The 13,672-nt window shown below is 47.6% G+C and overlaps 2 protein-coding genes across 4 annotated transcripts in view; one reads left to right on the forward strand and one right to left on the reverse strand.

Annotated features, from left to right (window-relative positions):
- Window positions 1–13,672, reverse strand: part of LOC140213723 (uncharacterized) — a 121,850-nt gene that overhangs the window by 76,707 nt on the left and 31,471 nt on the right. The window lies entirely within an intron of this gene.
- Window positions 453–11,793, forward strand: LOC126544670 (organic cation transporter protein-like). The gene is made up of 5 exons (XM_050192118.3): window positions 453–713; window positions 4,986–5,201; window positions 6,682–6,899; window positions 8,474–8,729; window positions 10,533–11,793. Exons 2-5 carry the CDS (start codon window positions 5,004–5,006, stop codon window positions 11,130–11,132), a joined length of 1,272 nt encoding a protein of 423 aa, XP_050048075.2. The 5' UTR covers window positions 453–713; window positions 4,986–5,003; the 3' UTR covers window positions 11,133–11,793.

The raw sequence follows: 13,672 nt of genomic DNA on the forward strand, positions 1-13,672 counted from the left end.
TGCAGCGACGCAAACGTTGCCGCAGTTTCGCTACTCAACAACTTAAAAACTAAACATATATGTATGGCAAAGTGTAAACATTTCTTTAAATGTATAAACAAACATAAAAGAAATTATAGTGCTGTGAAGTGGTTTGAATGTTGTTTACCTTGTCGTGACATGAAAACGAAAGTAAAGATCCGCAGCGCCACACAATTTTACGAGAAACGCCTGAACCACTCAACGGCCTTTCGAAAGTGCCGTGTAGCAGCGCGACAACTCCTTTGAGTCGATAGAGTTGTGGCATTTCGAAGGCCGTCGACTGGAAGGCCTTCCAAATGTCCCGGTGTGACACAGGTATAAGATACATAATGTAGTATTACTTAACGTTGATTATACTTGTGTGTTTTGAAAAAGTGACATTGTAGAGTGATAAAGTAAAGTTTAAATTATTCCGTAGGTTAACCTGCTGTCAGAAGCAAGTTGCGTGGAGACGCTTCATTCCACATCCGTTTGGCCTGAAGTAATCACCTTCAAATCAATTCCACTGCACTTTTGAGCGCCCCGCTCTCCTGCTTCAGACAAGTTTGTTGGGCTGGTATTTTCTAGTGTGGCTCAATATATTCATTGCTTTGCAGGTGCCGTGCAATCGCTGGGAGTACGACAAGAGCAAGTCCAAGTCGTCCATTGTCGCCGAGTGGGACCTTGTCTGCCAGCGGAAACGATTGAAACAGGTAAGCAGCGATGGGCGTTTTCAATTAGAGATACAGAAACACCATGAGGCGTACACGGTCCCTTGTTGACTGCATTCGATTTTCATCGGATCGAAATCGGAACTGAAATAGGTACTGGCAGTAGATACTTATGCATCTTCAGCGCACTCACCTCCTTGCTGCAAAGAGTCAGGCGCTTTTCCCGCACCTCAGGACATAATGGAACCCATGTCTGCATGACACGTTGGCAGAGAGTACACACAAAGCATGACAGCCTGTGTAAATTAACTGAACACTAAAGCGGACTGCTGTAAATTTCCGGGTGAGAATTGAAAATTGCCGGTTTAGACAGAGTAAATAAGAATTTTACTGCTTATAGAAGAGAACATCATAATCAATTGCGTAAGCTCAGAGTGCCCAACCGAAACATTTCTGGTTCCGCTTTTCGTTGCGGTTCAAGAAAAGTGGTCCCCTCCCGGTTAAACAGTGGGGCAAAACAGCAACGGTTAAAACTGGGTAGAACCGGTACAAGTTCATTTGCATAACCAAAAAAATAATTACGGGAGACCAGCATAAGTTTACGTTTTAGAACACAGAGTCCTCTAGCCTGCAACTCTTCTTTGTAGAGGGAAGGGAAGTAGAGGAAAAAAATCTGCAGAACCCACCACCTCACGATGTCTGTCAACGGCAATGTTTTTAGCATTAAATTAATTAGCAACACAACATATTGCCACCGTTGAAACGGCCTATGCATGAAGCGTGTACTGCAGCGAGACTCCTCTTTCGCGCTTACCTGATGACAAGCGGCACCCTCTAGAGCCGCCGCTGTGAAGCCTGCGTGTGTGTTCGGAAACGAATGGAACGTTGCTGCACTAGCGAATGCTGAGAGACGCGTAATTCGGCAACGGAACTCTCCTCTCGAACTTCGATGCTGATGATGATTTACTTGCATTGACATTGAAAAGGGGTGGTGATAATAATCACCTAGCCAGCTGGAGTTATTCAAGTATGCTATAGATGCTTTTCATTATAGCATTTTTGTGTACATCATCATCATATTCTTTTTTCTTTTTCATAACTTCTCTATCTACCTAGTACCGATGCGTACGTTGTAATGACTCATTGACAATGGTACTAGTGATGTTGCTTCCTCGAAAATCAGGGGAAAAAGGCGTGAAATTACAAATGAGGCATCATAGCGGGCCACAGCTGCAGGCAATGCATGGATGAAATGCTGCAGTAGTAGTGTCTGAATTGAAAACGATCGTTTTATTTTTTTTCGGAGACCGGAGTGAAAAAAGAAATTAACTTTGCGGTTCAGTTCCGAGCAAAACAACATTTTTTCCCGGTTTTCGGTACGGTTCCGGTTCGATAACCTGCGTAAGCTACAACGAAGAAAGTGCAGACATTTTTCTGCTGCGTCTGAGCTTACACTATTAATTTAGTAATATCCTTTCAACGTCGAACCCAAATGTTAGCACTTTGAAGTTACAATAATCCACTGACTTGGGTTGGTCGTAGTTGCACATTTTATTGTTAAAAGTCATTTCAGCAAATGCGGCTTCATTCAACCAATCTCGATAAATGCACGTTGGAGCGCCTATATCTCAGGCATTCGGGAATCTTGTCTTCAAAAACACGCAACCTAGACGCTCGCGGCGAATGCGTGGGGCTTATGAAAATATCCCGGATATTCCGCGCACGGGCTTGGCAAGTTCCAACTGAACTATTGGCCCTGGTGCTAATACATTTCATCTAGACACATCATTTGTTTTATTGAGCTAGAATTATCTCATTCGCTTGTTCTTTCTTTTTTGCGCGGAAGCGTAAAGGCACGTTCACACCGAAGGCGGAGCGGACAAGCGGACAAGCGGATCCTGCCAAGCGGCCGCGGATTTTCCGCTTTGCGGAAAATACGCTGCCGCTTTGCCGGATCGCGCACGCACCGATTTTTTCCGCGCGGACAAGTTGGCCGCTTTGGCCGCAGCCAGTCGAACCCGACACGGCGGAAGCGCTGGTGAACGAATATATACGAATGTCTTTCTCTGGGCTTTTCGCTTCTGTTCTTGAAAAGCGTCAAAACGGCAAGTTGGGCCAGTGTGTTGGGATTTATAGTAAGGTTTGTTGCAGCGCAACACAAGACAACGACAAAAGAAAGTATAAAACGACGACGCGGCGCCGTGTCGTCGCTTTACACTTTCTTTTGTCCTTGTCTTGTGTTGCGCTGCAGCAAATCTTGAACTGCGACTATACAAGTGGCGAGTAAAATGCCAACGACCTCGTATTCTTCGTCTGAGCTCATCATATTGCAGAAGTAGATAGCGGACGGGAGCGCGCCAACCCACGACGAAAAAAATAGCGAGAGTGCGCGTACAAACCCAAAGTGCCGCGAGATGGCGGCACGTACCTGGAATTGCTAAAGATATTGCGAGATTGCCTTCCCGGCAGCGCGGATAGCCAGACAACGCGGCTGGTCTGAACAGGCGCGGGCGCTCGCCGCCTCGCCGCTTTGAAAATCCGCTTGTCCGCTTAGGCGCTCCGCTTTCGGTGTGAACGTGCCTTAACTGGCCAACTAGCGTAATCGGCGAATGTTTGTTTAAAGTCTCGAAGGATGCGGAGGAGGAGGAAGCCATCTGAAGGTGAAGAAAATCGCGCGCCTTGCGCGCTGGGAAGGATGGATGTTAAGAGCGTCCTCTTTGGAACGGGGCGGTGGTTTGCGCCACCTAGCTCGGCAAAGCAACGCCACCTAGAGGAAAGCATAGGTGACAATGAGCGAAGCGGAGAAGGAGAAACGAGGTGAAGCGTCACGGCGGAGGGAGGTAGGCGGAGGCGCGCTGGGTTGACCTCATCTGGCAGTTGCTCGTGACAGTTGCTCGGGGTTTGTCTCGTGACAACATCGTGTTCGCGCGCCGTACTCTGTTTGTGCGAGTGAAACCGTGTGTCGGTGAGCCGACGACAGCAGATCAATCTCAAGTGCGCAAGGAAAGAAAGTGGGGGAAGCGCTCGTCTTCCCATTGAGGGGGGGGGGGGCGAGGGGTGTCATTCTACGGTTCCACTCCGGCGGCTGTTGCGTATGGCGCGGCTACGCGAACCCTGTCTTGAATACCATCTGCGATACGGACCGAGTAGGCGACTACGCGCACTTAGGGCCGACAGCTTCGTGTGCGTTATAGCACGTATTCGCTGGCGCGTCAGCCGCGTTAACGAAATGTAACGTCACTGTAACTTTTTTACGCACGTTTACGTGGACGTTCTGTTGTCCGCCGGCTTTGGTTGCTAAGCCATTCTTCTCTTTTAAAGCGAAAGCTTTACTGGTCGCGAAATTGCGATTTCGCCGTGGCGGTGCTCCGAGGAGGCACATGACGTGACAGCACGCGCCTCGCCACGGACATTTCTCTCTCGCTCCCTAGTCACTACTGCGCATGCGCCACTAGTAGCACCAAGCCGCAGGTGTTCCGCCGCTGCGCAGCGCCGCGCCTGGCCGCCGCCGACGTTTCGTATGACGTCACACGAGTTCCCCGTCGTTGCGCTCGCCTCCACTCGCTTCGCCAGCTGCGTCGCATGCCTGATAACATGTCGGAGGGTTGAAAAGGAGAGTGCTTGTGCGCCGCAACCACAGTTGAGGCGGCACGACGGCGATAATTCAGATAAGCAGGAGGAGGCCTGGAATCAACATTGGAACGAGATGAAGAGGAAACGAATCGCCCAGGAAACAGACGAACAGCGCTGAACGATTGGCTAAACGCCGCAACATAGCTAGACAACCAGACTAACCTGGACTTGCAATCAAGATTAACCAAGGCTGTGCCTTAGCTTTCGCTACGTATGTCCTGGCATAGCCAAGCGAAGCCACTGCCAATTATTTGTGACGAAGAGGCGTGGTCGGCCAATTGCAATTTCGTTGTAATTGCAAGCCTACGTTGCAATTTCGTTAATTTGATGCTATAATAATACTAATTATGCCCGTGCCGCTGATTTTACTTACCCTGCGACTAGTTCTCGCTTCTTATCTAGTTGGTAGCTGCATGTCGGTAACTTTTCCAGGTTCGCACGACACTCCAAAGTAACAAAATTGGCCCTTTCGTTCAGAGGTTACATGACAGCCGGATCCCAGTTTCACCAAACCCACACGTCAGCAAAGAGAGCTTTGTCTTTAAAAATTGACAGGGATAGGATTAAGGCACTTGCCAGAAGACGGGTAGTTAGAGTCCGGCTACGGCTTTAGTCTTGCAATGGACGTTAAGTTGCTTGACGACCTGAACTGACAACGTTTCCTTGTTCTGGTTCTCGCAGGTGATATGGGTTTCCTACATGATAGGCGGCGCCGCCGCCGTGCCCACTCTTGGCCTCACAGCCGACGTTGTGGGAAGGCGGCCAGTGTTAATAGGAGCCCTGATATTGCTTCTGCTATCCGGTACGGGAGCCTGCCTTTCCAAATCGTTGCCCGGGTTTACGGCTCTGCGGTTTGTGTCAGCGGCATCTTCCGGCGCGCTCGACGTTACCTCCACGGTATGCATGCCGGCAATCTTTGGAGTAGAGCAGAGCGGTGATTGCGACTTGTTGGTGCGTCAGGAATGCGTAGGTTGGCAACTAACTCACGCTCACTAAAACTCACTCTCAATGAGACGCACCTATGCGTCCGGGCCTGACTGAGCCCGGATGAACAGGTTTTTGGGAAGTGGAAACTGTGCCCGAGTATATATATGGGAGCGAGGGGCCCCGGAATGAAAGAATTTTGATGAATCGGAGTCCGAGTGAGCTGAGCCGAGTTGAATATTGGTAAATCCCAGTTCGAGTAAGCCTCAAACAAAAAGGTATATATATATATATATATATATATATATATATATATATATATATATATATATATATATATATATATATATATATATATATATATGTATAATTTGTCAGTGAGTATGGGTGAGTTCCATTTGATTTACCTACCTGGCATCAATGTACTAGTAGTAGCCATCTGCTATAGTACTAGTATGCTTTCATATTCTGTTTGAGCTAGACCAAGCGCCTGCGTGATGTTTCTAGAGACCCCGGTTATCATTGTGTCATAAAAAAACAATCTTTATATGCCTGGATTATTTGGACTGATTTCTTTATTTACTTCAGCAAAAAAGTACATCACAAAGTATGATAGTTCAATGGAAGCTGATGGAAGCCTATAATCATAGGTATACAGTGGCGCTCGTTTTAACAGACATGATGGTCTGAAAACTGATAGGAACAAGAACAAAAGAAAATACCAGATGCTGTGAATTTGAAGCTAAGCAACAAGAATTTGCTTGCAACTACGAAGGTATTACTCACTTTAGTGTCATGCGCCTGGGTATTCTATAATTTCGCACCAGAGAATTACAACTCCCTTTCTTTCAGCTGAGGCATGTGGTCGTAGTTCAAAGGACCGAACGTCAGATCTCCTTGTTTATATTCATGTGTTGAACACACGCGCACGCACGCACGCATGCACACACACACACGGCCATGTCCTAATTTCACGTGCGCAGTAGAGGCGCATCACGAATCCCGGTTCAACATACTTTGAAAGCGCCCCTCTTTCAACAAATATTATATATATATATATATATATATATATATATATATATATATATATATATTTGAGCCTGTATGGATAAATTCTAACGTTAGGCTGTGGTTGCAGATGTTCCTCAGAGTCTTCTTGCATTAATGTCACGTTGTCTAACGAGTGCATAGCTAACGGCTTCCGGCATTGAGAGACGTTTACAAAGCAGGCTCTACAAGCTACGCTTGACGTTTTTGTTTTTCTAAGACAGGCTTATGGTGGCAGAGTGTGGTCATTCCTCGTCAAAACTTCCCTCTCTCGTTCATTATCAATTCATCCCCCGTATCGCACAGGGTAGCAATTCACATCGCTTCCCGTCTGCCGAAGCTCCATACACCTGTCCCTCTCTTTTCTGTCTCTCTCTCTCTCTCTCTTTGAACCTTCTGCAACCAGGTGCTGCTGTTCGAGTCCACGCCATCTGGCCCGCGAGCGGCTTTCGTGGCGGCCTCCGTGAGCCTGGCCACGGCCATTTCCCCCCTGGTCGCCATTGCCTTGAGGGAGATGTCCTCGACCTGGCGCATGCTGCACGCCCTGCTACTGGTACCGGTGCTATTGCTGACGTTCCTGATGTGCGCCATCGAAGAGTCGCCCCACTGGTGCCTATACAACAAGTGAGCTATGTAGATTGTCGAAACACGCTCATCTACGCCACCCAATATGATCAGAGCTTCAGGGGAACGCCAGGCGTGTGTTTACACCCGTATGATCGAACCTTTCTTTTTAAAATTTATTCCACTCGATATAAATAGCCCCCCAACTGCTACAGTAAGACATTAGGCTGAATAGTGGTCGCAGTTCTGTCCCGAGGGCAGTGTCACGGGAAGCATAATCAATGTAAACACAAATAAGAGGTTGATAGATGAGGACAGCTTTCGAATTAAGCCGGTGTAAATAGTTATCGATTTAAAAAATCACAACTGAAGATAGATGCGCGTTAATCACTGAAGATGATTGTCAATGTACGCGAAAAGCCTGAACGAGTAAACGAAAGAGTGAACAAGTGAGAGAGAGGGAAGGACGTTTTCCTTGCTGGATCCGACCAGCGATCATTGACCGACCACCGACGAACCAATCAAACGCCCACACAAGCAAGGAAACCTACATACTCGCTTTAAGATTACGGCATAGGATGACCTTAACGGAAAGAATACACCATATGTACGGAAGCCTACTAAATATGGGAGAACGCTGGCACCATACGGAGCAACGTCTTGGGAAAGAAGGTATAAATTCCCTTTTACTAACCAAGTTTTTCTGGAAAGACAGCGTATATTTATACGGATTTTCAACTAAGTTCTATGTCCTCTTCGGTCATTCTGCCACACTTACGTTGGGTTGAATGATTACGGTGCGCCTTGTTTTCTTTTGTTGTCTGTATTAGGTGGGGCTTAATTAGTGCTGCGGTTAGGTACTGAAGAAAAGGAGCCAAGATTGAAGTTTAAGTGAGCCAAAAGAAGCCAAGCATTTCATTATTGCTCCAGATTTGTCATCACCACATCACCACTAGCTGGCTAAAGCTCCTAGTCTTAGCGCTATGGCTAAGTGGCTATGGTCAAAATTACTCCGGAGTCCCTCGCTGCGGCGCGATTCATAATAGAATCGCGATTTCGGGAAGTAAAACCCCAAAATTTAATTTAGGGCTAATTCTAGTAGACATACATAAATACCCCAGAAAGTGGACGAGAAAAGGGCGCCGCAGTAGCTCAACTGCTAACAGCATTACACACGCAATCCGTAGACTTGGGTTCGTATACCACTTGCGGGCAGTTTTTTTCATCCACGTTCATTTCCATTGATTTCCATTCATTTATAATTTCTTTATTACAACTAACAGCTAAAAATAATTTCCCCTATGCTGTCCGTGTCATTGTTGGCTTCCTATGGTACGACTGATAAAAATCGAGCGCATCGGTTTCCCTTCTTCTCGTTCATATGTATCACACATGGACGTTGCGAAGATGCTGCTAGATCGCGCTGCGTGTACAGAAAGAACTACGGAAGAGGATCCCGCCTACAGTACACGCCTCATACATGACGCGTTTCGGGAGTGCCCATATGGCTTGCCGCTACGTTGCTTGATTGCGCTAACGTCGACAGACATCCCGCGATTTTTTTTTTTGTTTTGCAGGAATCGTCGAAGTGCAGCTTTTCACTTTCTTCTTTTTTTTTCGCAAACCACACGCAGCAAGTTCGACGATGCCGAGCGCGTCATCTTGTGGGCGGCTCGTCTCAACCTCGAGGACCCGGACCTTGTGCGTGACCGACTCGACCGGATCCGCAAGGCCGTCGAGTCGCGCGGAGGCGGGATGTTCCGATCCGCGAGGCTTCTACGCTGCATCACGTCGGTGCACGTGCGCTCCCGGTGCTTCGCCCTGTTCGGATGTTGGTTCTTTGTGTACATTGCCTACTACGCGCGAGACTACGAGAACCTGCCTCCCTGGGTCGGTGCTTTCATCTACACGATAACGTTTAAGTCAATTCAATTCAGTCTGTGTTACAATACCTGCGGTGAAAGGTTATAAATAGACAGCCAAACGGACAGTGGCCATTTTAAGTACTGGTAACGAAGCCGGCAAAAGGGGCAGCTTTGCGAACGCAGCATCTCAGTAAAAAACTTCGCGCGCAACTTCGCCCCAAACGAGACGTCGGCTGAGCAGAATGCCTAAAAGCTCGACGGGAAGGTCGTCTTCTCAAAGCAAAACCTAGTCACGTTTTGTTATGCGCGAATGTAAGTGAAGCTGTCTTTTCCGTAGGTTCGCATACACAAAGTGTTGAAATACAGCAATAACATGTGTTTTCTTAACCTTTCCTTGTTGACCCGAGGGAGAATCGTACCACAGATGCATCTGCCAGATGGTTTCAGATGTGTTCCATTCCTTGGGCTCCAAGCTGTTTTGGTAGTTGACAACATAGACTGTCTACAATGCTGGCTAGAATTGGAACACACCCTCTTTCTATTTAAGTTATTTTAATCGAAAACATCCTGTTGCGCGTAACATTGCGTTACTGTGTGCATTTTTCTTGTTCTTTTTCTCTGTTCCTTCTCCTTTTATTCCTTTTAGCCCTTTCCCCAGCACAGTGTAGACAGCTGGTATTTACACTGGCTAACCTCCCTATCTTTACTTCCCTTTTGTATCTCTCTCTTAATCGATAACAAATGGTAAACGTTCCCAATGAGCTTTGTTTGCTTATTTGTACATTTAAAAGGTCCTACAGGATTTTTAGCAATACGCTTTCTGTGGCGGTGCAATCTAGAGTGCTCTGTTAAATTCCTTGCCGTCGGTGCAGCCATCGCCCATGACGGAGGCATGAAGGGTCGTACACACGTCACTGAAGCATACACTGATATTTAGGCGCTACAAGTTCACGTATATAAGATGCGTGGAAGAGTCGTCAAACATTAAAAACTAAACTTATCTGCCGCGTTTGAGCGTTGATGTACAAGAGAGCGGCGCATATTTGTTGTACGTATGCTGCCTGAAGCAACGCCAGTCCAAAGCAATGGAAAGGGCTTGTCGGCTTTGGCGACACTGCAAAAAATGCCAATTTCTTTGCAACGAAGCGCTGGCGCCATCTGTCCCCACACGACGTCTTTTACCGTAGCGGTTATTGATGGCACGACTGCGCTTTTGCAGTGACATCGCGAGCTCTATGTCTCAGCATTTCTCAACATGAAGACCCAGTGTGAAAAATGCCGACGTGATAACGCCCGAACTGTTCTTCCCAGTGAGATGAAACGTAGTGGAAGTCTACAACACCATTCACTCTCAGTGAAGTGGGTAAACGGGTTAGAAACGGCTACATGTTCGGCCTGAAAAGGGCAAGTCTAGACAGGCCAGGTGCATCATATCAGGTGATGACGCAATCTTAGTTCCATCTACAAGTGTACGTTAGGCCTCGAGAAACACCGCTTCCGCGGTAAAAAGAGAAAATATTCAAGTGGCGAAGATATAATGGTTTCTGGCTGAGAGGAGGCCTGTTTTTTTCAGTTTCCGAGTGTAAATCCCATTTCCGTATGAGGGGATTAGCCTCTCTATGTCTGCTATATGTGCTTGTTGGTGGTAGGTATTATACTGATTTGTTGTCGGGCAGCCTCAACGAGATGAACTTAAGAGGCACGTGAGACCAGGCATAAAACTGTGTGTCGTCTTATGTGCCTTCTATGCCCCTGTAGTTTTGCTTGAACTGCGACAAACTAGAAGATTGCCGTCTTCCTTACTTTTCATGGAATGACTGCCTTTAAGGGCCCCGACTCGCACGCCCAGCTTCAAGCGGCCGTGTGGTTCGTGGTGACCGGCAACTTCCCGGCCATGGCTGTCGCCTACGGCGTGATGCGGCGGCATGGCGGCTTGCGTTCCTTAGTTCCCCTGCTGGCCGCCTGCTCCATGATGTCGGCGCTTCAGTCGGCCCTGGTCGCCGTGGGTGGCCGCTTGTCGCTGCTTCTGGTCTACTGCAGCTCCGTGATCATTCTCAACGTCGCCTACGTCGCTCTAGTGGTGCACACTGTCGACGCGTTCCCTACTCCGGTGCGAAGCCTGGGCTACTCCGGTGCGTTCATGTCTGGCCGTATCGGAGCCATGATGGGTGCGCTGTTCCGGGAGTTCGAGTCTATGCCGTTGCCCACAAGCTTGATACCCACGGCTGTGACGTCACTGGGTCTGCTCGCTTTCGCGGTGTCTGCTGTGCTCTCGCCGCCTACTCCGAAGGAGTTGATCGCGGACGAAGGGTCAGCGGCTGCTTGGGACAATTCGGGCGAGGCGATCTTGTCAGAGGGCAGCCCGATGTCCTGGAGGGTGCACAAGAGGCAGTCTCCTACGGCGTCGGTGCATTCAGAGTATAAATGAATGCCTTAGTATTAGTGTTGCGCTTGTCTGGGTCCCTCCACGAAACTTTCTTGATGACGTGTGTTGGCCTCAAGTTATTGACTGGTTTGCCGTCATGACCCCGACAACAGACAATAACCGTGATCTTTTATGTTACCCTGCGCTTTTGTGCCAAAGCGCAGTTTTGTGTGCTTGACGTGGCTCACTCATTGCTAGAGGCCATCAAACACGTGTCGGTGTTAGTTTGCCACGTTTTTGTGATTATTTAGTGTATCGACGTTTAGATAGAAGTTGCGAATTGTCCGTGTTGGAAAAGACACCTAGGTGTGTTTATGGATAAGACTTCGTGCCGTGAAGTTTTTTTGCTCGTGCTTCTGTATCAGGCACGCGCAGTGTAGTGTGCAAAATGTGATACACCAGGGCGCGCTGTTTGACACAGAACTGATGCTCCCAGAGCACTCATACGTGTTGCAGCTTTGTTGCAGGCGATTTGTGAGGTCTACTGCGTCACCGTTCCACAACTGAGAACATCCTTAAAATGCAGCTACCTTCGCAGAGAGACCAAAGCAGTGCTGCGTTGTGGGAATGCCAATGGAGACTTTGCACAGCGACAACTTCGAATAAACAGTGCCAAGAATGTAGGTTACTCGGGTAACCTGGCTTTTGTGCAAACTTTCGCTGACGTCCTGTGTTTCTGCTTAATATTTAATGTGCGATAAACGCACTATGCCTTGCAACAGGAGTAGCAACGTTCCATGCAATACATGCACGATTTTTCATACACGGTATGGACGGACTGCGTATCTGCTTTCAGGAACACGTGCTAGAAAAATTGCGAATGCCTGCACGGACCTTAATCTCTGTGGCCAGGGTGAGACTGACCACTAACCTGAATTTCGAGCCATCATTCGTCCTAGCGGCTAATCTAAATTTGAGAAAGAGCTCGGACTTACGAAGACGTGATGCTTCACGTCGATTTATATATATATATATATATACATTATCTAAACGATCAGGTATAGAGTTTTGCAGTAAGATTAGTAAGGGTGAAATCTTTGGCTGCAATCATTCAGCTAGCGCGTGAACTTCGCTTGCTGCAAGAAAAATTTACTACGACATTGCTTTGGTTCCTTTAAAAGGCACATTGCAGCGTCTTGTATATTTTTCCGAGTGGTGAAAATGCTTTCCTTGCCAGCCTCATAATGTTTCGCTCGGGTAACAGGCTACTTCGGGTTCGGAGATATCTTTATTGCGTCATTGCCAGAGCATATGACCTGATTCTTAGCAGTATGCATTCAATGAGGCGTAAAAAAAAAAAACAAGGATAAATAAAAGACTGCGAGGTTAACCAAGACCGAGCCCTGTTCGCTACCCTGCTCGGGAGAAAGGGTCAAAGGGAAGGAAAGATCACCGGGGTAGTATGTCCTACTCCAAAGAAAAGCTCCCCTTACCGCCCATGCATTGAAATCGGTAACTCCCACGGCGCAGTCATGTTGCTACTCTGGACAAGAGCGCGGGCGCAGAAGACGAGATACAATTCAGACAGGACGCACAATCAACGCATCCAGAGCCTCCCTCAGTTTGGTGGGGCCATCCTGGTCCTACAACGTCCTATAACGCAACGCAAGTTTTCCTCCAAAATTTCATAAATATTTATCGGACCTTTCTCGGAAATATGCGTAATTAACTTTACACATTGTCAATACTTGCGCGCTATACGTAGATGCTTGTTTTCTTTTTATCATCCTCTTTATAAATTTTATCCTTAGGAATATGACCGGTAGCATCCTTACATAACTACATGTACTTCTCGAGATCTTGTGAGTGAAGTCAGTGGATTCTTGTTAAGCATGCAGCGATCGCCATTTTTTATTCCTTTGCTTTCAATTAGGTTCAGTGTCAACCGAGCACCCGACTCGTGTATGTCTCACTGGGACGCGTGTTATCGACCATAAATGGATTCGCTGCAGTTTAGGTCGACCACATGACCAAAATTCTTCGAATCCTGTAAGTCTCTGCCTCACATTCGCTTGATCAGATCAGATTGTGTGTGTGTGTGTGCGTGCGTGTGTGTGAGGGGTTAAATTCCTGAAACGGGACCGTGGGTTTTGATTGGCAAAGAGAATTCATGCACATGAATTATTATTTTTTTGTTCAATGTAACACTACTGTGCGCATTGCACAGCAGTTATCGAGCTACAGAGGTAGTTGCGGAGTGCCCCGGAATAATTTTTACAAGTGGGAGTTCTTAAACGCGAACCTGAAGTGCTTTAATTGAGCCTCCACAAGAAAGGCCACCGCCGGGACTCGAGTCCGCGACCTCGAGCTATGCAGGCGAGCGCCGCAGCGACAGAGCCATCGCGACCGGTATACTGCATGGGAGCAATATGTGCTCCAGACACACAGTACGAAGGATTCTGCACCGATCCCATTTCAAACTGTTTTCTTCTTTTCGCGCTTTGTCTCGCAATCTTGCGTGACACCGCTTTCGCTTGGATGAACCACTCGGTGATGCAACAAAGGAATACAGCAAGCAAAATGCCTCGTCGCAATGTGGTCCC

Source organism: Dermacentor andersoni, chromosome 10, assembly GCF_023375885.2.
Source record: "Dermacentor andersoni chromosome 10, qqDerAnde1_hic_scaffold, whole genome shotgun sequence".
In the NCBI taxonomy this organism is placed as follows: domain Eukaryota; kingdom Metazoa; phylum Arthropoda; class Arachnida; order Ixodida; family Ixodidae; genus Dermacentor; species Dermacentor andersoni.

Bases quoted from the DNA above. Each gene is read 5' to 3' on its own strand.
- LOC126544670 (XM_050192118.3), top strand. From the start codon at position 5,004: ATGATAGGCGGCGCCGCCGCCGTGCCCACTCTTGGCCTCACAGCCGAC. The intron at 5,202-6,681 runs GTATGCATGCCG...TTCTGCAACCAG, and splicing joins CGCTCGACGTTACCTCCACG to GTGCTGCTGTTCGAGTCCAC. The intron at 8,730-10,532 runs GTCGGTGCTTTC...ACTGCCTTTAAG, and splicing joins ACGAGAACCTGCCTCCCTGG to GGCCCCGACTCGCACGCCCA.